At 40.9% G+C, this 25,605-nt stretch overlaps 1 protein-coding gene across 1 annotated transcript; it reads right to left on the bottom strand.

Annotated features, from left to right (window-relative positions):
* Positions 1-1,385: 1,385 nt before the first annotated feature.
* LOC136874266 (natural killer cells antigen CD94) lies at positions 1,386-21,872 on the bottom strand. Its single transcript, XM_067147889.2, has 3 exons — positions 21,755-21,872; positions 12,966-13,199; positions 1,386-1,678 (listed from the first exon to the last, which is right to left on the bottom strand). The coding sequence occupies exons 1-3, from the start codon at positions 21,855-21,857 to the stop codon at positions 1,533-1,535; spliced, it is 483 nt and encodes a 160-aa protein (XP_067003990.2). The 5' UTR covers positions 21,858-21,872; the 3' UTR covers positions 1,386-1,532.
* Positions 21,873-25,605: the final 3,733 nt, after the last annotated feature.

Here is a 25,605-nt window from a genome sequence, read left to right as displayed (position 1 = left end):
TTTGCCTTGTTTTCCTTTTCCTAAATTTTATGTTTATATTTTTCTGTGCTAACTTCCGTTTCTTGGCTTCCCTCCCTGAACTTTGCTGCAATTCATTGTATTATTGTGGGACGTTGTGTTCGCTTGCTGATAAAATAACGGCTTCTTATTGTTTGTGCATTGCTGCCTAAGGTCTTGGTGGTAGTGATTACTGAATGTTGTGACCTGCTGCTTTTTTATGTTATACCTGTGTGTAGGTGTACTTAATGTGTTGAACTTATTAAAGGTAATGCATTTATCTTGTTTTAATGGATTTTTTAAAATTCCGGCTTGCCTCTCGGTTTAAGTTTATTTTTTCTGGCATCGATTCCCGTTTTTCTGTATTTCCTTATTGTTCCTTTTGATTTATTTACTTTAGCATTCCCGTTGCGTGAGTTAATATTTTGTTTCCTTATATACGCTTTAGTGTTCACTAGGGTCTCTTTCATTGAAACCAGGTTGTATTTATTTGTGGTCGATTAGCCTGCTGGCTATTTTGATTTTTTAAAAATTAATGTAGTACAGTAAGATCCAAGTATAGGATAAGTTTGTCTAACTCAATTAGTAACTAAAACTATGAAAATAACTGAGTGATTTTAGGGGTGGCCGTATCCAGAAATTGTCACATGATACGTATCTAACTTCTGTATAAAGAGTACTCATAATTCACAAATCTTCAATACCGAGCTCGGAAAATACCATAATCGTGATGTTCGATTTCATTTGCAGCATTTGTTTTTCTGAATTTTAACCTTCTCTAATTCTGATTCTTTTTATTGTGTCTGAAGGCATTTCAATTGAATGGTCATGTTATTCATGAAGTTTTTAAATCTCTGTAAAAAATTACTTAATTTCTACGTCCATTTAAAATTTAACCTTTATTGCTTACCCACCCACCTTTTGATATTTTATTTACATGAAATTCTTGGTCCTTAACTGTGAAAGTGAGTTATTTTTATTGAAGTGTTCGATCCTATTGCCCACGAACCACCCTCTGTTGAGGTTTGACATTTTTGCCCAGATTCCATCGCTTCCTAGTCCCATTACATGCGTTTTTGTCGAGGCCTGCACTAAATAGTTGGCGTGATTTTGCGCTGACATGGCCTCTAGTCTCACTTGTGGTAGTGCTGGCAATTGAAACTGTCATCATCACATCTCTGATGATCTTAGTGCTTGTAAAGTAAGAATATTTCATGTCTGATGACCTTGTTGTTTTTAGAAGAAGTTAGAGTATTACATGTCTGATGACCTTGTTGTTTTTAGAAGAAGTTAGAGTATTTCATGCCTCATGACCTTGTTGTTTTAAAGGAAGGTGGATCATTAAATGTCTGATGACCTTTTTGTTTTGAAGAAAGGTAGAACATTACACGTCTGATGACATGTTTGTTTTAAAGGAAGGTGAACATTACATGACTGTAAAATTTCCCTGTAGTTGGTGTTCAAACAGGACAAATGATAACACGACTTATTTACAAGTATGTTTATTAAATTTGAACACTGTACACGAGATCTCTTCACAGTGCGATCTCACAGATGAAGGGCCTGAGTTCTTCACAACTCACGCTCCCCAGCTGACCTGATGAACGAGCGGCAGCACACTTACGATCAGCTCTGTTATACGGTTGACCACGCCCCCACCAAATGCTGCGAGCAGGCTCACCTGCGAACACAAGACATACGTGTCGTACAGTAGATCCATAAAACTGTATCTTTCTTCAGATAATCCCAGTTATTCCTGGAGCCACTGAAGTCAATCAGAATAATTTTGACATGAAAATAGTAATAAATTAAAGGCACCTTCATAAAACGTTGACCCAGCTGCCTCTCAGACGATGGATTCCTGTCGCTATAACAAACCACAGGGGTTCGAATAATTTAATAGGCTGAGGAGAAGTTGAAGTTCATCCTGATGCTCCTCAAGGCAAGATCAAAATCACTTTAGCGGGAGCACTGTCATCTGGAAAGTTGATGGCTATGTATTCGTATGTATCTGTTCACCTAAAATGTTTACTTACTCACTGGTACACATTCGTCTTTCATAAGTAAGAAGCGCACCGTGTTATCAGTAACCTACAATATTATAAACGACTGGCAAATGTACTCGTCCTTCGCCACGGTAATCTACATTGAATACAGGTTTCTCCATGCATTACTCTAAAGGCAGTAAGAAAATATATGCATGTGTCTTAGCGATATCAGAGAAACAAAACAGGGAGGACGCTATCCGTTGTTTCCGATGTAAGGCAGGCATCGGGGAAGTTTTGATGATAATGGCAGGCCACATTTCGTACTGATAATCAAAATCGACTTTGGGAGTTTCTAATACACGGCATGCTCACTTGGCAACTGCCATTCACAGTAGAGATGGAGAGTTTTCATTTTAAAGAGAGGCGACTTTTCCTAATGCCAGTCACAATCGAGTTGGAGATATTTTATTATATTCGAGAACTTCAGCGCTATCTAAAGTATCAACAGTTGAGGCAGGGCAATAAATAATAGGATAAAAGTTGTAGATCTCTCCAAATTGAACGGCGATTGTGCTATCTGTTTTGTAACACGACTTACCCTTAACTCCCGAGGTCTGTAAGGTTAGGCCTGGACACGTAGCTAGATTTAGAGGTTTCGTACAGATCCTAGTTCGAAGCCTGAGTGTACAAGCTTAACCTAAGGGACACTAACTTCATCGACTTATGCTAACGCTCTTTCTAAGCTTGGACTGCATGGCAAAGTAAACGTCTCAAAGCTTGATCGTTCATAAGCTATTTGCACCTCCGAGTCGGAGTCAGCGCGCTTTTATTTTCCTTTATAGAAAGCGAGTTAGCTGTATAAATTTTTAAATCCCCTTAGCCACGAACTAGTCCTATTGGGGATTTTTAAATTTCTCGCAACTCAAACGTTGCGTGCTATGTGGTGTAAACATTACAAAATACGTTGGCAGTTAGGTTAAGCTAGCACTCTTGGGCATCAAACTTGAGTCTTAAAGCTAACGCCCTTTTAAGTCTAAGCCAAGTGTAGAACCCAGGGCCTGTAAGTTTAAGCATGGAGTCAAATCCGTGCCTGTTAGGTTAAGAATGCACCTAGGAGGAGGAGGTAGTCATACGCTACTAAGTCTATGAGGAGGAAGAGTAGGATCGGGTTGTTCTTCTTATACATTTAAGTTCTTTATTCCTGAGCCCTTGTGAGTTCCATGTTCGAAACACCGAGCCGGTGATTTTTTCATTGCTCAGAGTTAGATGATTGAATTTTTGGAGTTAGATATTTGAAACCACTTCAGTATATAGTCCTCGCGAGTTGTAGGTTAGAATCCTAGTCGGGGTGGGGACTTTAAATTTCCTGTAGCTCGATCGTCGGGTGTTTTAAATTTAACGCACGTTTTCAATGCGCAGTTATTTACTTAGCATGATACTCATCAGTCCAAAGTGCAGAATCCAGGCTTCCATTCCCTTCATATGTAGCGCAAACTTTTTTCGGTTCTGAACACAAGTACTAACCTCTAATTGATGTCACCTTTACATTAATCGATTGAAAGTCTCTAAGAGTTCAAATCTGTAAGCTCGAAATGCTACAATGACTCATACAGTGTTCCAATCCCCAAAGAACATTAGTGCGTCATCCATCAGCTCACTCGCTAGCATTTTTGATTCTGCAGCCATTCAGCTTCAAGACCTTCAAGTAGCTTTCTAAAGTTATGTCCCTATGAATAAACCACATGTATTAATCCTTAAACGATCTCCCTAGTGCCGTACCACTACCGTGTTCCAAATTCAGCTCTGAGCCTTAGACCATAGCTCATTCCATTTAGCCCTTTTGCCCTTTAGCCCTTTAGCCCTTTTGCCCTTTAGCCCTTTCGCCCGTTTTCCTTTAGCCATTTTCCCCTTTTGCCCTTTAGCCATTTAGCCCTTTTGCTCCTTTTCCCTTTAGCCTTTCAGCCCTTTTCCCGGCAGCATTTTTTCCCTTAAACCATTTTGCCCCTTTGGTCTTTTGGCCTTTTGTCCTTTTGCCATTACATGTTTAGCCCTTTTGCTCTTTTACCCTTCTGCTTATTTTCCCTTTAGCCCATTGCTGTTTATTCCTTTTGACCTCTTGCCCCTTAGCTCTTTTCGCCTGTAGCCCTTAGGGCTTTTGTCCTTTTGCTATTTAGCAATATGTTGATATATTTCTGATGAAATCCAGCCTCCTGCATCGATTGACATCTTGACACATGGGGTATAGCTGCAATTGTTTAGAAGTTAATATTTTGACACTTTGAGGGCTAGTAGCCTTGAAGTTTAAGAAAAACAGTCAATGTGTTTCGATAGAAATATCGAAGTAATGTTGATGTTTCGAGTGGCACCTTTATATTTGTGATCTGATCATGGTTAAAGGGTAAAAAATATTTTTGATTGTAAATATTCATGGCTGACAGCCTTGCCATTAATATATTTCTGATTAAATCGTGTCCCCTGCGTAGATTGGCAACTTGATATGGGTGTAGTTGCAAATGCTCGGAGTTAAGAGCCCTTGTATAGCGGCCTTATTAAGCATTGGCTCCTGCGCCAGCCTTCTCTTATTCTCACAGATATGTTTATTATTGGGTGCGCATGTTGAGTATTCAGTACGAAGGGGGCTTTTGATCCTCCAAATTCTTCTTCTTATTATTATTACATATTGTAGATTTCGTAATTCCTTGCTGGGTCGGGAATTTTATTCCTTATTGGGGAATTCTGATAAGAAAAATAAATTCTGGCACCATATCATTTTTTCTTATTGTGCATGTATGTTTCGTATTCAGTACGAATATGGGTTGGATCCCCTAAATCATTATTAGAATGCTTGTTTGTTCCTATGTTGTGAACTTTGGAAACAATGAATTTTGTATTCCCCGTCTCAGCAAATAGGTTACTTGCAAGTCTAGTCAACTTGCTCATGCGGTCATATTTGGTGATAGGTGTATACTAGGCTAAATGATAAAAAAAATAAGCTTGGTATTTCATGTCTCAGCAAATAATTCCAAAACTAATCAACTTGCTCGTGCAGTCAATGTTTTTGCTGAAATGCATTTCCTGTTACGACTACACTTTAGCAGCATTCTCACCCCATACTGACAGTTCACACTTCGTCTTGAGGGGAAAGAAAAGCTTGCCATCGTTTTCTTCCTCTCCCTAGTCCCAAGTGCTGGCGCCATCTTGTTCGTAGTTCATCTCTGAGCCCCCGAAGTCACTTCCGATATTACGCTCCTATGAATAAAGCATCCGTATTGAGCCGCCATCTTATTCAAAGTTTAGCTCCAAGCTCCCTTAAAGCTATTTAGTTCTGAGTCTAAGTAAGCTCCAAGTTTGAATCATAGTCGGGGGTGGGTATTTTTAATTTCCCGCAGCTCAAATGTTAGATCTTTCGAATGAAACAATATCACTTGAGCTGTGTGGATAGCCAAGTGAGCTCCAGGTTCGAAACTCAATTCGCTCGGTGATTTTTTGTTAATTTTTTGTTGCGCTAAAGCTTTTAACGTACAGCCACGATTGTTTGCTGCCCACATGGATGAGTCATTGGTTCGATTTCTAGTCAGGTCAGCGATTTATTGTAGCTAGAAGGTTGGGTTCGGTTTGTCCGGGTATCGAACTTAAGTTTTGTTAAGTTACGCTCACACTCTGTTTGCGGTTATCCTGGGAGGTTAGGTTCAGCTTCAAGCCCCAAAAGATGCTTCCTAAATGTTACGCCGCCTATGAATAAAGCGTACGTATTAAGCCTTATAGCCGCCGTCTTGTTCCATGTTCAGCCCCACGTCCTGGGAGGTAAAATTATGTTAACGCGTAGTGAGCGTAACGTTAAGCTCGCAGTTGTTATGCAGTTAGCCCGGGTATCGAACTTGAAATCTGTTAGGTTAAGCTGTCACTCTTATGCGGTTACCCCCTGTGGGTGGGGGCGGTAGAATAACACCCACGGTATCCCCTGCCTGTCGTAAGAGGCGACTAAAATGGGCCTCAAGGGCTATGAACTTTGGAGCGTGGGTTGGCGACCACGGGGCCCTCAGCTGAGTCCTGGCATTACTTCCACTTACTTGTGCCAGGCTCCTCACTTCCACCTATCCTATCCGACCTCCCTTGGTCAACTCTTGTTCTTTTCCGACCCCGACGCTATTAGGTTTGTGAGGGCTAGGGAGTCTTTCATTTTCACGCCCTTCGTGGCCCTTGTCTTCATTTGGCCGATACCTTCATTTTTCGAAGTGTCGGACCCCTTCCATTACTTCTCTCTGATTAGTGTTATATAGAGGATGGTTGCCTAGTTGTACTTCCTCTTAAAACAATAATCACCACCACCACCACCTTATGCGGTTAGCGCATGTGTTGGACTTTGAGTCTCTTAGGCTTCGAGCTAGGGTCTCTACTGTTAACTCCCTTAGGACTGGGGTTGAACCTGATATCTGCGAGGTTAAGCCTAGACACGTTATGCCTGTTAGGTTAAGCTAGCATTCTAGAAAATAATCACGTTGGCAGTTGGGTTCAGCTTACACCTTTTTGGCATGAAACTGGGGTCTGTAATGTTAACGCCCTTAAGCCTAAGATTGAACCCGAGGTCTGTGAGGTTAAGCCTGGACATGTAGAGAGTGTAACATCATGCGAGGTTAAGGGTGAACTCTTAGCCAACCACCCTAGTGGGGTAACGTGAGGTTAATCGCGCTGTGACGTCACCTACCGGTGAAGGGCTCCCCCGCGGTTCTGCGGCGGCGGTGGTGGTGGTGGTTGTACCAAATCCATCCAAAAGTGTCTACTAATAGTCTTATAAGATACACTTTCAATGTTAAAATGTTAAAATGCCCCATTTGAATGGAATCAGAACCAGTATTACAAACCATATCGTGTGTAGTTGTGTTCTCTTGAGGATGTCACATACACCGGAGTGGAGAGATTTATCCTGTATGGACGATACTTTTGTCCGGGTTCGCTATAGTTAATCTTGTTCAGTTGAACAAAGCAGCTTTACTAACTAAAATGCCATCACCATACTCTAAGGAACCAATGCTAATGTACATTATCTTATCATCTATCAAACTGTTCAGATTTTAACTTATTCATTTCTTGAGCACAAGATTGCTAGTTGTGAAAAACGGAAAAGTCACTGGCATGACAAAAAGAACAAAATGAATCCCATGCAATCTTTAAGTTAAACCAGGGCCGCTTGCCACTCCTACGATCATCGCCGTAAGACCTATCTGTATCGGTTCGACGTAAGGTAAATTGTATTTTGAAAAAAAAAAATGCTATGGAGATAACGTGGTTGCGTACATCAGAATAGTCATTATTAATATTAGAATAGTGAAAACGGTCCATTCACTGAGAGATATTATTTATCACTTAACAGTTCAAGTTCAATGATTCCCGTTTCCTCAATATCTCTGCAACAGAAATCAGGGTGTAGCTCTCTTCGCTTAAAGAACTGTTAGAACTTTTTCGTTTGCTCAATATCACTGTGAATGACAAACAAAATAGCGATTTTATGTATAAACGATCTCGCGAAACTCTCGTGACAGCCACCGATCTCTAGCACTCGGACTGAGTGTAGCATCTGGGTATCATAGCGTGTCGTGTGTGTAACAACAGAGAGAAGCAAGAGTCCTTCACGCGATGGTCTTCTAAGAGGCTACTCCCCATCAGTATGTTTTCTTCTTTCATTGAACACACCCACCGATGAAACTATGCCCTTCCAAATCTGTCATCCGCAGTGCACATTTTATAACAGACAAACATATCTCAAATCAATACAACCCAGTGAAGCGGTGAGTATCCTAATTGCGATGAACGAAATACACAAAGGCGTAGTGCGATAAAGAGCAGTTCAGTGTCAGCAACAGACAGCAGTGTCCTGACACCTTACCCGATTGTACTTGTTCGTAACTGCAGGGAATACATTGATCCGAAACGAGCAACTCGCAGACGCAGATAAAAACAGAAATTGTAGTATCTACAGTAAGGATACTGAAGAGGCAACACACAAGCATTTTATCTTTTTATTACTTAGTAGAAACGGAAAGATAGCTTCAGATATGGCAAAAATATAATAAAAAACATGCGTATTAGGAATTATAAACTGCTTGCGAAAACACTGATGTGAAGATGGTTTTCTTTAGAGAGCAGTTACATATATTTCGAAAAGTTAATCCGAGGTCAAGTGAAATAGTCGCCAGACATCACGTTTTATGGTTAGACATCATCCGCTCAAAAGAAAAATTTTTGGGCTCATACTACAGAGATTATCAGAAGAGCGAAGTTGGATTTGGTTGTATTATTATCGACTAATCAATGTGAGGTTCAGGAGACCCTGTGATCGGTACAGAGAATATGGAAGATATTCCCACATAACTTTCATTTTATGTCTTCGTAGTATTAGCATCTCATTTTGTAAATTACTGCTCACATTCGAGTACAGCGAGACCATCATTGAGTTCTTGGCGATTACGTCTAAGTGAGGAACACTACGTATCAAGGTGAGACATGCTGGCACTCTTTGAAAGCAAGGAATCCAAATTGGGATCGTTTGAAGATATAATTACATTATTAACTTAATTAATTTTAAAAACTCAAGTACAAAACCAAGCAGTAAAGTGGTTTACGAGCACTTGGTCTGTATCCACTGTGAGGTACATTAGGTGCTTTAGGTTTCCGTTTTGTCGGCACAAGCAAGTTGTGAGCTCCCCCACATCAGGAAGGCCATCCGGCTGTAAAACTGTGTGACCACACCGGAGAGTAGACATGACCGCCTCTTGTCTCTCCACAACGCCGCATATTGTACCAATCAGAAATAAGAAAGGCTGCGACAAAACACTGGACTTCGTTTCCGCACTTGAGTCTGAGATAAATCTCTATCTTTTAGGATTTAAAGTTGTGTAGATGTGACGTCGTAATATGGCAATCTGGAAGTTGTAGCTGTTAAAGTCTAAACATGTTCACGTGCTCTGCTGAATATCCTTCTACCAACTTCGCGGCGATATATTTTGTACGGTCGTCATAATTCTAAACTATCCGTTATACATAAAATTATTTTCGAGATCATCTCAGCGAGAACCAAAAAGTATATTGTAGTCTGCAAAGTGAAATATTTTTGGCCCTGTCTCACGAATTACTTCAAGCGATCCACAGAAAATAAGGAAATGTTTAGAAAGAAATCGGCTGATGACTGGTGGTGAGTGTGAAAATAATGATTATAAAGAGAATAATAAAATATTACGACAGGAAGCGACACAGTTGTATTCACTTGTGCTGTTTGCCTACGAGTTTCACCTTTAGTTCTTGTTGCCGCACGTGAGTCCTCTCCATGAGCGTGTTGGTGATCAAGAAACATCCTGTACGCTTCTAGTTGGTAGTAAAATTTCTCACAACGAGAACTGCATGGCGAGATTTTTATTAAACATAATGTGCATCATTAAATACATTCACTTCCCCTACGCGATGCAGGAGCATCCACACCCGTTTCCTAGATGTTCGACCATCTCCTGGCGAGAAACATTGCGGTGTTTTTGACGGCTGCTACGTTGTTGAACCGTTTTCGTACCCATTCATGGCCCCCAGGGCACTTCTGTGGTGTGAGTGACTGCATCACATCCTAGTTCGTAAACCGTGGGCAATGGCTGAAGGGACAAGTAAGTGGTTCTGAGAGCCGGGATACCAGTCGCTACGGAATAGTTTTGGGCACCTTGACATATTTTGAGTCTTGGCCCTCCTTGTGCTCAGCAGGTTAGGACGATACAATCAACCGTAGGTCGCTAACGTGTTACAGGAGAGATTCTCACTTGGACTGTGTGTAAGAAGGGTAGCAACCTGCTTCACATAATTTACCGTGATGAGAATATTTTAAACAAGTCTATGGCAGTAAAGGATTCCCACTTCCTTTGGAGAGTGCATGACTATTTGGAAACAAATAGGTGACGAAGTGGAATTCGATATGCATCTTATACAAGAAATAAAGTAGAATTGGATGAGTTAGGAACCATTGACATTCCGGTAAGGGAGATAATAAAGGAGAGATAGGAGATAATCAAATGCATTTATAAGTGTTGAAAAGGGATGGGCGGTGTGTGAGTTACGGGGGGAAAATGAAAATACATAATGATTTGGGTTAATCTGGCGAACAAATCGCGTTACAGGAGGCTTGACGTCGCGAACAACCGAGCTCACAGAGTCGAATGTTTAGTAGGTACCTTCTGATTTGATTTGACGAAAGCAGTAATTGCACCTATCTATAAGAAAGGGAGGGACTGCTAGAACCATCAAGGTATTATTTCAACAACACTGATGATGGTGATTCGTCCGTGCACCGGGCAAGGTTTTTTGGGAGGGAAAAACCGGTCAATTTTTCAGAGTAAGTCGAATGAAAACCAGTGTGATTTCAGACCTCAGACGGGTTGGCAGTGTCATACCTTCAGTATTCATCAGACAATTAAAAAGCTCTGTGGTTAGAATAGCAAATTACTTTTATGTTTCGTAGATCTGGAAAAGGCATAGGTCAGAGTGCTTAGGGAAAGGATATTAGACATACTGAGGGAATAGATAAGCATAGATTATTAAAAGCAATTAAACTCATTTATGTTAACAGTGAGAGTTGATGGTAGAATGAGTTCTTGCTCAAGGTCCTCACAGGGGTGGGACATGGCTGCAGTCTTCTCTTTTGTTGTTCATAGTTTACAAGGATCATCTACTGAAAGGTGTATAGTGCCAGGGATGGATTCCGTTCGGCGGAAATGTCGTAAGCATTTTGGCCTGCGCCGATTACTTGGTGTTAATGGCAGCCAGAGCTGAAAGCATGGAATCTAATTTCTGGGAACTTATTATAGGTGCAGTGAGTATGACATTAATATTAGCATTACTAAGACTAAAGTAATGACCGTAGGGCAGAAACTTGTGAGAACTGAATGTCAGGTTTGAGATACTGTAAGGGTTGAAATCCCGTTACAAGCATTCATCTGTATTATTATTATTATTATTAATCTGATTTCGCTTTGTATTAATTAATTATCGCTTGCTTCATTGTAGTTAATGTATTGTGTGTATAATAGCATTAAAACCGTGTAGAGTGAGGGTCGCTGCCTAATATCAGATACGGATATGTTTTGTGAAACCTTTTGACATTGCAACATATGGTGTAATACTGTTAGAGTAACTGTCGAGTCATCGCTCTGTCATTGCATGCATTTAGCGATGAGATCATATTTAGGGAACTCCTAGTTCGCCTGAGGCTATTTCAACATAATATGTAACATTCGTAGCTGGGTGGGAGTGACATCATAGCTGTTTTGAGAAACAACTTATGTCTATATATAGGGGCTGTATCCTATAGCAGCAGTCAGTTGGTTGGAAGGAGTTGAAATGAGAGACTTGCCATGAAGTCAATTGGAATCAGATGGAAGGAGGGTTAGGCCACAGTTGGTCAGTGAGTCAGGGAAATGAAGAAGAAGCAGTCGCATGGATACGTAATCGTCAATGAACAAATGGATTATATGTTTGGAGTGTGTTTTGTGTATCTGTTCGGTCGAGTTCTTGTGTTAGTTCGGTGACAGCCGAATAATGAGTCGTCGTAATGCAGACTGACAGTTATCAGTGAATTACTTGTAGATTTGTTTGTGAAGTGTCAATATAATTTCAATCCATCCTATATCTGGTTTGTGAAACTAAAAGGATACATCCAAATTAGGTCTGAGATACCTACAGCTGATACCAACTCAAAGGAATACGTCGTAGTAACACTCAAGTGTTACGTGAACCAGTGAGGGATACATTTCTTGTACAACTTTTAAATGTTCGGTCAAGAGGATTTGAAATTTTATTCCTAGAGTTTCCTTCAGTTATAATTATCATCTGAATTATCGCAGTAAATCTAACTCCTTAAAATCGGTATTTAAAGAATACATTTTGTTTACTATCAAATATAATTAATTGTTTCATTTCAATAGTAGATCAGATAACCTCAAATTTTAATCGGGAAACCGAACGCCAAATCTTCTTTTCCCAGAACCTATATGTTATGCTGTCAAAGTTAGCTTAGTACCTCACAGCCTCCGGATCCCAAGATAGCGGGTTCAAACCCGGCAGAGGTAGTCGGATTTTTGAAGGGCGGAAAAAAGTCCATTCGACACTCCATGTCGTACGATGTCGGCATGTAAAAGAACTCTGGTGATACATTTGGTATTTACCCGACAAAATTAATTAAATCTCAGCCATAGACGCCCAAGAGAGATCCGGTTTACTCTAGGTCCGCTAGATGGCAGACAGAGTAAACCGGAACGTCGAAATTGACGAGCAGACAGCCAGATGGCGTCAAATCGAAATGTCTGCAAACGGTAGCTGAGGCCATACGATTATTATTATTATTATTATTACCTCACAGCCTAGAGATATTCAAGACTCTCATTATTTTATCATTACATTCATTTGAAGTTACAATAAAAAACTTGAACAAGTAGAACACCCCTCCCAGCGTGGTAGTTTAGTAAAGGAAATTGAATCAGGGTGCAGTAAAGTTAATGCAGAGGGCTCGCAGTTGCGAACAACAGTATTCTGTAAGAAGAAGTCAGCTCCCGGACGAAACTATGCTTACAGCGATCTGTATTCATACTGTATGGGAGCGAACAATGTCATGGAGGTGTTGGGGTCGCGTCCCCATCTGACACACGAATGTCCTCGTTCCCTCATAGTTTTACGTTTGCGAGTGTTCACGCCCTTTACGACCCTTTCCCTTCCTTTGGAAATAATTGAAGTTATTCGTTTCATCCATCACTAACTACATTCGCATGGTTCTGGGAGACGCCGACGTGCCGAAATTTCGTCCATCAAGATTTATTTTATTTGGCAGTAAACACGGACAGAGCGAGGATCGAATGTGCCAAGTTGAAGTGGGAAGGCCAGCGCTTTACCGTCTGAGTTACTGATCATAGTTATCTACTCCTCGTGCGCTCATGACAATATGGCACAACAACTCACCTTTCACAGACACCCAACTCTTTCCGTGTTCGAGAAAGTAAACTCCCATCCAAGGCAAGTACCCGGTGGAGCTCACACTCTGGTACATTGTAGAGTACACCTCCTTCCTCTCCCGCTCGCTCTCCGCCACCATGAGGTCACCTCCATCACTCCGGCACTGCTCCCTGGCGTTACTCCATCTCAATAGTTCATCGTATCCCTTATAACAGTTGAAATCTACAAACAGCTGGTATCCTGTGGGCAGTTAGAACAGAACATTTGAAAATTCAGTTCACATTTTTAGACTATCTTAGAGTGAAAATGTTGTTCCTTTGTTGTTGGTGTATGCCATGGGCGGTGAAGTGAAGGACGGGATGTGTGGAACGCGGTGCCGGCTTGTAGGCTACATCTGTCAGATAGCACCAAGGCTTAACTGCTCCACCATCACCATCAACAGCATGATATGCCCTAGTGTGGTATACCAGCACCAACGGGACTCGAACCGGATAACCTCCTAAGGAGGCGCGTTCTGATGTGTTGGGAAGTCCCAGCACCGTGTTTAACCTGGACAAGCAGTAATTAAAACTGAGAAGACTTTTCCTATTTGTGAAACTCACCACCCGACACTTAACCCCGTTTATCATCATACCATTGCCTGCTGTCCATTGCACAACATTATCTAGGTCATTTTGCAGTTGCTCACAATCTTGTAACTTATTTATTACCCAATGCAGAATAATACCATCCGCAAAAAGCCTTTCCTCTGATTCCACTGCTTTACTCATATCAGTTATATATATAAGAAAATATTAAGGTCCAATAATGCCACCTTGAGGAATTCCCCTTTTAAATATTACGAGATCATATAACACTTCACCTACTCTAATTCTCTGAGATCTATTTTAGAAATATAGCAACATATTCAGTTATTCTTTTGTCTAGTCCAATTGCACTCATTTTTGTTAGTAGTCTCCCATTATCTGCCCTATCAAATGCCTTAGACAGGTCAATCGCGATACAGTCCATTTGACCTCCTGAATGCAAAGCATATGCTATATCTTTATGGAATCCTACAATTTGAGCTTCAGTGGAATAACCTTTCCTAAACCCAGACTGCCTTATATCGAACCAGTAATTTATTTCGCAAACATGCCTAATATAATCTGAAAGAATGCTTTCCCAAAGCTTACATGCAATGCATGTCAAACTGGCTGGCCTGTAATTTTCAGCTTTATGTGTATCACCCTTTTACTCATACACAGGGGCTACTATAGAAACTCTCCATTCATTTGGCGAAGATCCTTCATTTAAACAATAATAAAATAAGTACTTCAGATATGCTACTATAACCCAACCCATTGTCTTTAATATATTCCCAGAAATCTTATCAATGCCAGCCGCTTTCCTACTTTTAAGCTTTTGTATCTTATTGTAAATGTAATTCCTATCATATGTAAATGTTTATACTTCCTTAGCATTAGTCACCTCCTCTATCTGGACATTATCCTTGTAATCTACAATATTTACATAGTACTGACTGAAGACTTCTGCCTTTTGAATACTCGCTTACACACTCCCCTTGTCCATTAATGATTCCTGGAATGTCCTTCTTGGAATCTGTTTCTGCCTTAAAGTACCTATGCATATCCTTCCATTTTTCACTAAAATTTGTATTACCGAGCTCGATAGCTGCAGTCGCTTAAGTGAGGCGAGTATCCAGTATTTGGGATATAGTGGGTTCGAACCCCACTGTCGGCAGCCCTGAAGATGGTTTAATGTGGTTTCCCATTTTCACATCAAGAAAATTCTGGGGCTGTACCTTAATTAAGGCCACGGACGCTTCCCTCCCTCTCCTAGCCCTTTCCTGTCCCATCGTCGCCATAACACATATGTATCTGTGTCGGCACGACGTAGAGCAACTTGCAGAAAAACTTGTACAACTGCCAGTTCTTTGCTAGATTCAGTTTTCCTTACCTTCACAGCCATTTCTATCTCCAACCTGCACTTCCTTCTTAGTGGCTTTACTTCTCTGTTTTAATATATTGGAACTTTACCATTCCTTACCTCCTTTAAAGGTACAAACCTGTTTTCACATTCCTAAACAATTGCTTTAAACCCATCCCAGAGTCTGTTTACATTTATGTATACCATTTTCCAAGGATCATATTTAAATTTTAAAAATTCCCTCATGCCTGCTTTATCAGCCATATGGTACTGCCTAATAGTCCTAATTTTAAGACCTTCCTTTCTATCACATTTATTGTTAACTACGACAAAAACAGCTTCGTGATAACTAATACCATCTCTTACATCGGTTTCTCTATAGAGGTCATCTGTTTTTACCAGCACCACATCTAGAATATTCTTCCCTTTAGTTGGTTCCATCACTTTCTGAATCAGCTCTTTTTACAAGTATTGAACTCCAATCCGGTTCCGTGCTGACTTCAAATATCTAAGATAAAATTCTAAAGGAATGTAATTGTATGAAGTCCACCTGTTGATAAATGGTCTGTCTAAAAAGCTACAAAGGACATGTTTCGACTAAGCCTAGAAGACAGCTAAAATAAAATAAAGATGAAAGACATATACATGAAAAACTTGACATAAAATACAATCAACAAATGCAATGGAAATAAAGTTCATAGTTTCAATCTCGGACCAGGTCCAACCGTATTTTAATACAGCTATCGGTGCGGGAAATACTTAAACATTGTGAAGACTGTTGTTCTATTTGTCATGCTTGTGGAAACGGAGTGAAGTTACATTTCTTCATAGAGAATACAAGTATAGCCAGGATCTAAAAGTGAAGAGTTACGTGTCGTAGGCACATGACTCTACTTTTATTAAGAAATTAAGATAAAAATTAATATCACACACGAAAAAATATAAGTCAGATTTGTGTCCTTTCCCCGGACAACCTTCTCCAAATGCTCCCTCTAGAGGATGTGTACGAAACACGTGGACATGTGGCTCTGTCTTCAAGCATAACACAAGTCGCACTATTCTCTAATCAAGAGTTTAGCATTGAAAAAAAAAATGGCGTAGGGCTTTTAGTGCCGGGAGTGTCCAAGGACAAGTTCGGCTCGCCAGGTGCAGGTCTTTTGATTTGACTCCCGTAGGCGACCAACGCGTCGTGATGAGGATGAAATGATGATGAAGACGACACATACACCCAGCCCCCGAGCCGGCTAAATTAACCTATGATGGTTAGAATTTCCGACCATTCCGGGAATCGATCCCAGGACCCCTATGACCAAAGGCCAGCACGCTAACCATTTAGCCATGGAGCTGGACAGTTTAGCATTGTCTTTTTCTAAGGCGCGACAGACCCCTCACTTTCTCCACACCACAAAACTCCCTGGCCAGCCCCACCCCTCCACGGTACGGGATGAAAAACTGAAGTGCATTTGCCTCCCCTAGTGCACCTTCACTGCATTGTCCTTGCAGTGGCGTCTTGGATGAGCCCACTGCTACATGGGGCGAAACGCTGGTAACTTCTCGATGAAAAGGGCTAAAGAGCTTAAAAGTTCAATACAGCGAGCTCACTATTTTCGCTGTCAGTGGTTTAATAATAATAATGCTATTTGCTTTCCGTCCCACGAACTACTTTTACGGTCTTCGGAGACGCCGAGGTGCCGGAATTTAGTCCCGCAGGAGTTCTTTTACGTGCCAGTAAATCTACCGACACGAGGCTGTCGTATTTGAGCACCTTCAAATACCACCGGACTGAGCCAGGATCGAACCTGCCAAGTTGGGGTTAGAAGGCCAGCGCCTTAACTGTCTGAGCCACTCAGCCCGGCTTTCAGTGGTTTAACATTGTATTGTATGTAAAAGATGTGCAATATAATTAACAGAAATATGTATTTATAATTTCTTGTCCGACTCGTTGGCTGAATGGTCAGCGTACTGGCCTTCGGTTCAGAGGGTCCCGGGTTCGATTCCCGGCCGGGTCGGGGATTTTAATCGATTCTGATTAATTCTTCTGGCTCGGGGACTGGGTGTATATGTCCGTCCCAACACTCTCCTCATCATATTCAGACAACATACTACACTACCAACCACCACAGAAACACGCAATAGTGCTTACATCCCTCCATAGAGGGTTGGCGTCAGGAAGGGCATCCGGCCGTAAAACAGGGCCAAATCCACTTGTGCGACGCAGTTCGCACCCGCGACCCCACAGGTGTGGGAAAAAGCGGCAGGAAAAGAAGAAGAAGAAGAAGAAGAAGATGTATTTATAATTTCTTGTTGAATTTAGTTGCATTTCTCCTGTTTTCTTGGCACCTCCATTAGTAATTATGGAGAACGTACAGTGATTAGCCCAAGTTGGATCAGCCCACAACCGTCACTGCAAAGTTTCTACTATAATTAATTAATAGAGAAATGTACACTCAAGTTTGAGCATTAAATAAATTTCACATTTTAGTCTTTGCTATAGTCTGTAATTGTCCTGGTTCTTTTCATGCATGTTATGATGTGATATCTTCTACACTTCTGTCCACACAAAATGCACTTACAATCTTCGTCTGGCTCATGGAACTTCTGGTTTACGCATACCTTGTGGTGAAACCCATGTATGGAGAGTCGTGTTATCACGTGGCGCTGTGTGTTGCACTCTCTAGTCCATCTATCGTCCGTCATCGCTGGTGAGGCGTAGAAGTCGAGGTCGATTTCACTTTTCTTCCTTTCCCTGATATTTACTAGTGCCCTGCTTGCTTCCGTTGATTGTAGGTAGAACTGTGATCGTATGTCTTCTATGAAATACGTCTCCCGCAGCATTTCGTATACCATCCGGGATGGCGCTGTCTTTCCGACTCGGGTAATCCTCTTCATGAACATTGCCTTTATTCTTTCTATTCTCATCAGGTCTCCGATCTTCAGCTTTTCCCACACGATCTCAATTCCATATGTTATCACTGGCGCTACTGTCGTCTTGAAAAGTCTCATCGCCGTGCTGATTGAAAGGTTTGAAATGTTTTGGATGCTGTATGAGGCTCTGATTGCTGCTGCCGTTCTTTCTTGAATATGTATACCAAAGGACGCTGCCGTTGTCTGTAGTGTTATTCCCAAATATTTGTAATTTCGTACCTTTTGTAATGGCTTTTGGTGTAATGTTATGTTGTCTTTGGGCGTTGATTTCCCACCTTTTCTGAAGGTCATTTGTACTGTCTTTTCTTCATTTATCTGTAGGCTGTTTTCCTCCACCCAGGTCTCTAGTCTGCGGACTGCCCTTTGCACATCCTCCTTTTCTTTCGCTCCGATCAGCATGTCATCTGCGTATAGGATCAGCTCTGCTTTTGATCCTTCCTCTACTATGCGGTTCACATCTGCTGTATAAATGTTGAAAAGTGTGGGACTCATGGGATCCCCTTGCATAACTCCGTTCGTCTGTATTATGTCTTCAGAAATTTCTACGTTGTTGTTTATTCGGATTATGTTCCTCCGTAGACATGCTTCAACTATTCTCACTAGTGGGTCTCTCTCGCCGATTGTCAATTTCATTTTCTCGATTAGCTTTCGCCTGTCGATTGAGTCGAATGCCTTCTTGAAATCAACAAAGACTGCGTGATATTTCCCTCCTTTGTGTCTTAAGGCTTCTTCTACCTGATTTATTAGGTATTTCACTGCCTGGACCGTGCTCCTGCCTTTCATAAAACCGAATTGATTTTCTGGAATGTACCCACTGAAGGCTTCCAGTAATCTTTCATTTAGTATCTTCGTGAAAACTTTAAAGGATGCATTTTCTAGTGCTACTCCTCTAAATGAGTCTAGTGATGTTCTGCTCCCTTTTCCTTTGAACAATATCTTTAGAGTCGCTGTGTTCCATCCCTCTGGTATCTTCCCAGTCTGTATACATTTGTTCATTAGGTCTTTCCACAGTTCTTCCATCTCGCCAAGTGAATCTTTTAAGTGTTCCATGTAAATTTTGTCTGGTCCTGCGGATTTCTTGTTTCTCCCTCCTTGTATTGCTTTCCTAATTTCATACGTTGTTATTGGCTCCACAGCATGCGCGGGTTCTGCTGTTTCTATGTCATATGCTTGCTTCAGCCCTTCCTTATTCAGTATGTTCGAGAAATGATGTTCCCACTTCTCCATATGAATTTCTCCTGTTGCAATTGACGTCTTCTTTTTCAGCGCTATGTATGGGTCTGATTTTGCTTCCTCGGCTTGTTTCCTTCCTTGTTTCTCTGTATATTCTTCTTTTTTCTTTTTTATTAGTTCTTTATATTTTTTCCTTTTCTCTGCATATGCTGTTAAGTCTTCTGGGCGTCTGTATAATTTTGCTGCATTCAGGGCCTTTAGAGTTGCTTTTCTTTCCTTGTAACACTCTTGGTCAAACCAAGCTTGTGCGTGTCTTCTTTCCTTTACTATAATAGCTTTCGTTATTACTTTGGTGGCTGTTTCTAGGGCTTCTTCTAGTCTTTCTTCTTCTATTAGGTTTCTAGCTTTCCCGATGTTTTCCTCGCTTTCTTCTACTGTTTCCCGCTGGATGTTTCTAGTATATATACTTGGTCTTTTTGCTTCCTTCCTCTTTTGTTGGATTTCCATGCGTAGGCGTGTCATTATAGGTATGTGTTTCCTTATTGGTGCTGCCGATGAGTTCCATAGGCCTTCTTGTTTCTACTATTTGCTTCCAATAGTTGGCAGCACTAGGCCGTGTGTACAAAGGTTGGTTCACATTTTGGTTGAATTGCGCCAGCCGTTTGGAAGATTTTAAATGGTAACACTGAGCGGTTGGCGATACTGTATTTGTGATTATTTCTTCCTCAATTCGCCTTATTTAATCACAAATTGCAGCTTTTAACAAGTTAACATAGTGTTGGCCTGGGAGGCCCATGATATACATTAGTGTAGATAAACGAGGACGTGTCCGGCTCCAGGGTTAAATGGTTAGCGTGCTGGCCTTTGGGCACAGGGTCCCGGGTTCGATTTCTCGGCAGGGTCGGGAATTTTAACCTTAATTGGTTAATTTCGCTGGCACGGGGACTGGGTGTATGTGTCGTCTTCATCATCATTTCATCCTCATCACGACGCGCAGGTCGCCTACGGGAGTCAAATGAAAAGACCTGCATCTGGCGAGCCGAACTTGTCCTCGCACACTACCGGCACTAAAAGCCATACGTCATTTCATTTCATTTCAGCGAGGACGTAACCAAAACAGGAGCACATATGACAATCCCCGCTGTTCTCAGACCAAGTTACGAGAATACTGTGACAGGAAACAAAGGCCAGCTCTTATCATCTGAAGCCACACATAATATAAAACATTCCCACTCATCCTCAGCTGGACGAAGTAAGGTAATAGCTGTTACTGTGCGCGGCCACTGTCTAGTTCAAGGCCTAGTGACTGAGTCAACACGTCGAATGAGGAACGGAATCACGTCACATAGAGATGACCTATACAATTCAAACGTCAACAAGTTTTCCATATAAAAATTCGCAAGAGTCTGTACATTTATTATTTCAGAAAAAAATATCTTGATAATTATTCGTTTTATACGTAATGTTGATCATTTGTATGTTTGTGTCCTTCAAACTGGGACAGAAGTCACTGGTGTGTAAGCATTCAGGGTTCTGTTATCGGGTGCATTTGACTTTAAGTCTTCACATAGAGTAGTTCTCTTCAGGGAGATCGAAACAGTTATCTGAGTTGACGTTAGGTTCACCGAAAAAATGTCATGTAACACAATGACAGGAATTGCAAATTTTGATCGATTCTTTCACATACAAATTGATAACAGCGGAGATGATTGTTGCTTGCAGTCCTGTGAGTTGCTGTGTCGATATTACTTCGCGGTGACATTACAGAAGGAACAAAGCAGTCATTTTAGATTTTTCATCCCGCAGAAGAAAGGGGGACATCATTAACAACGATTTTCGTGATTGTTCAGTCACAGCGTCGGAGCAAGCACAGTGCTTCCGGAGAAATTGTCATTTCAACACCTTAATATTAATATCTGAACTAAGCCTCAAATTCTTGGAGAATTTTATTCCGTTGCAATCTGCTGTTCAAGGAACGGGTACAGTTAGCGTCTCCCTAACATCATCTAGAAGCTGAGGAGTGAGACGAGCCTACAAACCTGCATCATGTGTGCTGTTTCAAAAATTGTGGATATAAAGCATTTCACTTGAAAACTAAACGTAAGGAAGTATGGATCCCCAGTAGTCTTGTGCATTCCTCCGCTGCTTCGTGACACAAACTCCGATAACGTCACCGTAGGAAAGTGCCATAAACGTGAAGGCACACTCCCAGATATTTCTCTCGTGCAAAAGCGAGGAGTCACGGAATCACCTTGAGGGATGTCGAACCCACGACCTGATAGTGTCATTGGAGCCGCTGTGCCATACGCTACGATACGTCGCTCTCTCCCCATCACTTTAGACCCAAGACACTCTCGTTACACGTGCAGACTGCTGCTCCAAGAAAGCACCTACACAGTAACTACAATCTGTGGGAAGTTCGTGGAGTGTAAGTTCTCACCTGGTGAGCGACAAGAACAACCGCCAAAACTACTGTTTACTTAAGTGTTATGTCAGTGAATGGCGAATTGAAACTGTCTACGTGAATTTTATACATATTTCTGATCCCTCGCTTGAAAGTATGCAAACGTGGGAAATGGTCGAAGATATTTGTTTTTAAGATTTGTCTGTGATAACACATCTCTTCGTTCACTCTTCCCATCGAAGGAAATTTATTCATATGAACGTCTCTTGAGAGAATGAATATGAGGGTCATGAATGAATATTCTTCTAGTTGCAAATCTCCAAGAGACGCATGTACGTTGCTCTCTCGTACAACATTCACTCACCTGACTGAGGGCATGACTTTAGTATAGTAGTAGTTGGTTTCACCGTAGGTTCGATTGTATTATCTGTAGCTGGTGCAGTGGTGGAGGGTGTGACTGGCCACATCTCTTGAGGCGTCGAGGTACCTGGAACCAAATTACGCAGAAAATATTTAATTTATGATAACAATTAATCCTGAAAATCTATCAGAAACTGAAAATCCAGCCAGTATTATTTCACGGTCACAGACAATATCTATTTCAAGTTATGGTTATTTTTAAAAACAGGTCTGTACCTAGATTTGGAAAAAGTATGTGTTTCCCTCTTTGTTGTGTTAGTGTGGAATCTTTACTCATTATGATAATGCTGATTCAGAAAGGTGTATTTAGTTTGTTTACCAATTTTGAAGGTGAAGAAAGGTTAAATTTTTTACTTAGTTCTTCTACACACAATGACAAGCTTAAACCTAGAAGGTTTAGCTTCATAACAAAGATATTTACAGCTGATATTACTACCTATTACTGTATTTTCAAAGCATGGATATACAGCAAGAGGCATATTATATCTTAGTTTCTTTCACAAAGCACATTAATTTCGGTGACAGTTTTACCGTAAGTTATCTTGGTTTTATGGGAATATCTAAATCGTCTCAGTTAGAGTTGATGAAACTTAAAATATAATATCGAACATTTTATTTTCGGTCTGCCAAAGGAAAGGGGAAAATCAGTTTCTGGGTTGTGAACAGAGAAAAAGTCCGTAAACTAGTAGAACATGCACATTTCAAACAGCTGGTTTCTGGGAGATGACGAGTATTCGAAGTCTTCACTGGAAACTTCCCCATTCTATGTTATTAGATTCACGTGTGAACCATTATGTTTGCAACACAGCATGTGGCCTTCTCCTCACCTCCTGGAGCCGTGAGCTCAACGCCGTATGAACTGTCGCTTGGAGAGTGAATACTGACAAATAGGTACCATCCCAGCATTCACCGAGCAGTGAGATGTAAGTCTCTTCCACCACTACGTGCTTCTTAGGAGACTCAGAATGCTAAAAACAGGAAACATTCATAGAGTTTCGTCCTTCAAAGTAACTTAAAATATTGTGATAAAGCCCGAGTAGCATATTAAAATCTTCCTCGCTGTGTGAATAATGTCGGGGACAGGAACCAATAAATCTTCAAAACGTCTAATTCCTGTAGAGAGGTGTTACGAAAGATGAGAAGGAGGTCTCTGCCCATTTTGAAGTTCTGGGTAGCGAAGTTTCAGGGACTAAGGGATAAAAATAAGCCAGTTTGTTCTTTCCAGGAACTTCCATTGCTCGTATCTAACCACAAAGGAAGAAAAGGAGATCGGAACTATCACCAAAAGGAAGGTAAGAGCCACAACTTCCATGAAATTGAAGGACTCCCTAGGCCAAGAGACCAATGGAAGTCCACCTCTTTCAATTATTGTTCCAATTAATCTACATACTAACCTTCTCACTACGGACCCTCCAGTACTCCGTGCTCATCTAGGTCATCACACACATCACCTCAGCATTCACATTCTACATAATTTCTAATCTCAAATCAAACCAAATCAGTGGCCCGTGGGTCAGGGGTCAGTAGAAGACACACGGTATCCCTTGCATTTCTAAGTGGCAAATAAATCCGTTGCCATCCGACCTCCCTTGGTCAACACTTGTCCTTTTCCGGTCCCAATGGTATTAGGGAGTCTTCCATCTTTCTTCTGATTGCTGCAAATTGCTCTTAAACACCATCTTAATTCCCCATAACCATATGAAGAAATATGTAACCTTTACCGTACTTACAAACCAGTCTATAGAATTCACCCCATGCTTTAATACCGAGCACTTAACTGTTTGACATTTATAACCTTGATTTTGTCACATTTATTTCTAGCTACGGCTAAAACATCTATCTTCGTATTTTCTCAAAATACTCATCTGGTTTTACCACCATCACATCAATAATATTCCTTCTTCTATTTGATTCCGTCACTTTCCGATTCACCTTTTCCTCCCAGATTAATATAGATTTCTGACATTCACATTACCTTCCGAGTTAACGGTTAGTAAATTTTCATAAATCACTACAATCACATTTTTCTATCTCGTTACCCACATCACTGGTTATCTGATCAAATATTTCCGCGTCTACCCATGTCTGTAAATCTCTTGAACTGCGTGTTTCTCATATTTAACTTTTTAATATCTAACAAATTTTCTTTCATTCGTATAAATACTCTCCCCCCATATCCTATCTTTACAATAAACGCTCCAGTGCCGGAAAAATTTCTGCATCATTATGTTATTTGTTAGCCATGATTCAACTCCTTATATGACATCTGGTAATAATTTATATAATGAATCAGTTAATTATATTCAACCACCATGTCCCCCCACTGTCTATTCCTCCCTATATCTTTTCTAAACAAACCCCTAACGTACCCACTACAAATCTCACTGTGCTACATACCTACTCCTTCGTTTCATTTAAACCAGTATGTCCCAGAATTATACTGTAATTTATAAATTAATGAGTAACTCTGTCATAATTGGTCTCAGTGGTCCTAAATGGATATGAAAATAACAATAAAATGATTTTTAGATATAAGATACTCTCGCAGGAGGGTGTTGGCAAATGGCAACGCTGGGTCATACTGGGAAATATTGAGTTCAAAAAAGACATGTTTTGCACAATGTTGTGTTTATTTTTGTAGTAACTTGAAGGGTAAATCAATTAATTTAAGGCATTATCAGTTAATTTGTTAAGGCTTTTGGGCCTTCCAAAAATTAATAGATCACTGTTTGACTTTCTCTATCGATGCAATGGTAAGTGAAACATGCTCGTTTAGGTTTATCTGTGATTGCTAAGAGCTTGCATTAGCTCTCGTTTGACTTCACTAAACTGACTATTAACTATTTCCCAAACTGTACCGCAGAGGGCAGCGCCCCTGCTTTGTAAACGGATGGTCCTTCCTTCCGCGAGTCTTTTATCTCCTTGACTTGATGTCTTTGTTGTTGTTATGACCTGAAGGACAGAAGGAAAGATGGAGTCGCCTCTAATCGGAGTAGCATTTTTGAATTATCGATGGGTTTTTATAAGGTTTAAACTCTGCCTGTATTCATATTCAGATTTTTAATTGATCAGCTTTAACTACAGGTAATGTGAACTGTGTTTTCACTCTTATTCTATGTTTATCTTGTGGCTGTTTCAAGTGCCTTGTAATCGCGACTGACTGATATACGTCTTTGCCCCGCGATATGAATGGGTGTGTGTTTGCGGGCATTATTGTGGTGGTGGTGACGAGGTAACTGGGTCTCTACGAGAATTGTCATTATGTGCACGACATTATACTTCTTTATTGCCACCAAATGTTAGTAGGCTCTGGGTGTCGACACGGAGATACGTCGTACCGAGTGCCTGTGTTGGTGGGCTTGTACGTGGGCCGCGGGTCCATATCGTCCTGCTTATAAAATATTTGCAGTGTGCACGTTTCTACGTCGTGTGTGGGAACTTACTTATGGCCAGGTGAGTCATACTACATGTGTTTGCAATCTGTTTTGAAAAGAGGTTATTGACCCTATTGTTGCCCGATATCGACAATGCCTGAATGTTTGTGTGTATGTGTGAGAGCGAGCGAGGGGCTAAAAGGATGTCGTATCGGTCAGTTAATTTATGTTCCTTTTCATTTATTCCTCGTACACTTGGTTTTCACTTCGAGTGCGGTGTTTATTATTTTATCTTGGTCTATTTTATGACCGTTTTGCTCGTTCTTATGGTCGCCATTTTTGTTTCATTTTAATTCGGGTGATGCGCACACCCGCTTTATTTTCTTTGCCTTTTGTGTGCTCTTTGGTACTGAGATGCTGC

This window comes from Anabrus simplex, chromosome 5, assembly GCF_040414725.1.
Source record: "Anabrus simplex isolate iqAnaSimp1 chromosome 5, ASM4041472v1, whole genome shotgun sequence".
Taxonomy (NCBI): domain Eukaryota; kingdom Metazoa; phylum Arthropoda; class Insecta; order Orthoptera; family Tettigoniidae; genus Anabrus; species Anabrus simplex.
Note: the sequence above shows the minus strand (reverse complement) of the source record. Positions and strands in the feature narration are given on the sequence as shown.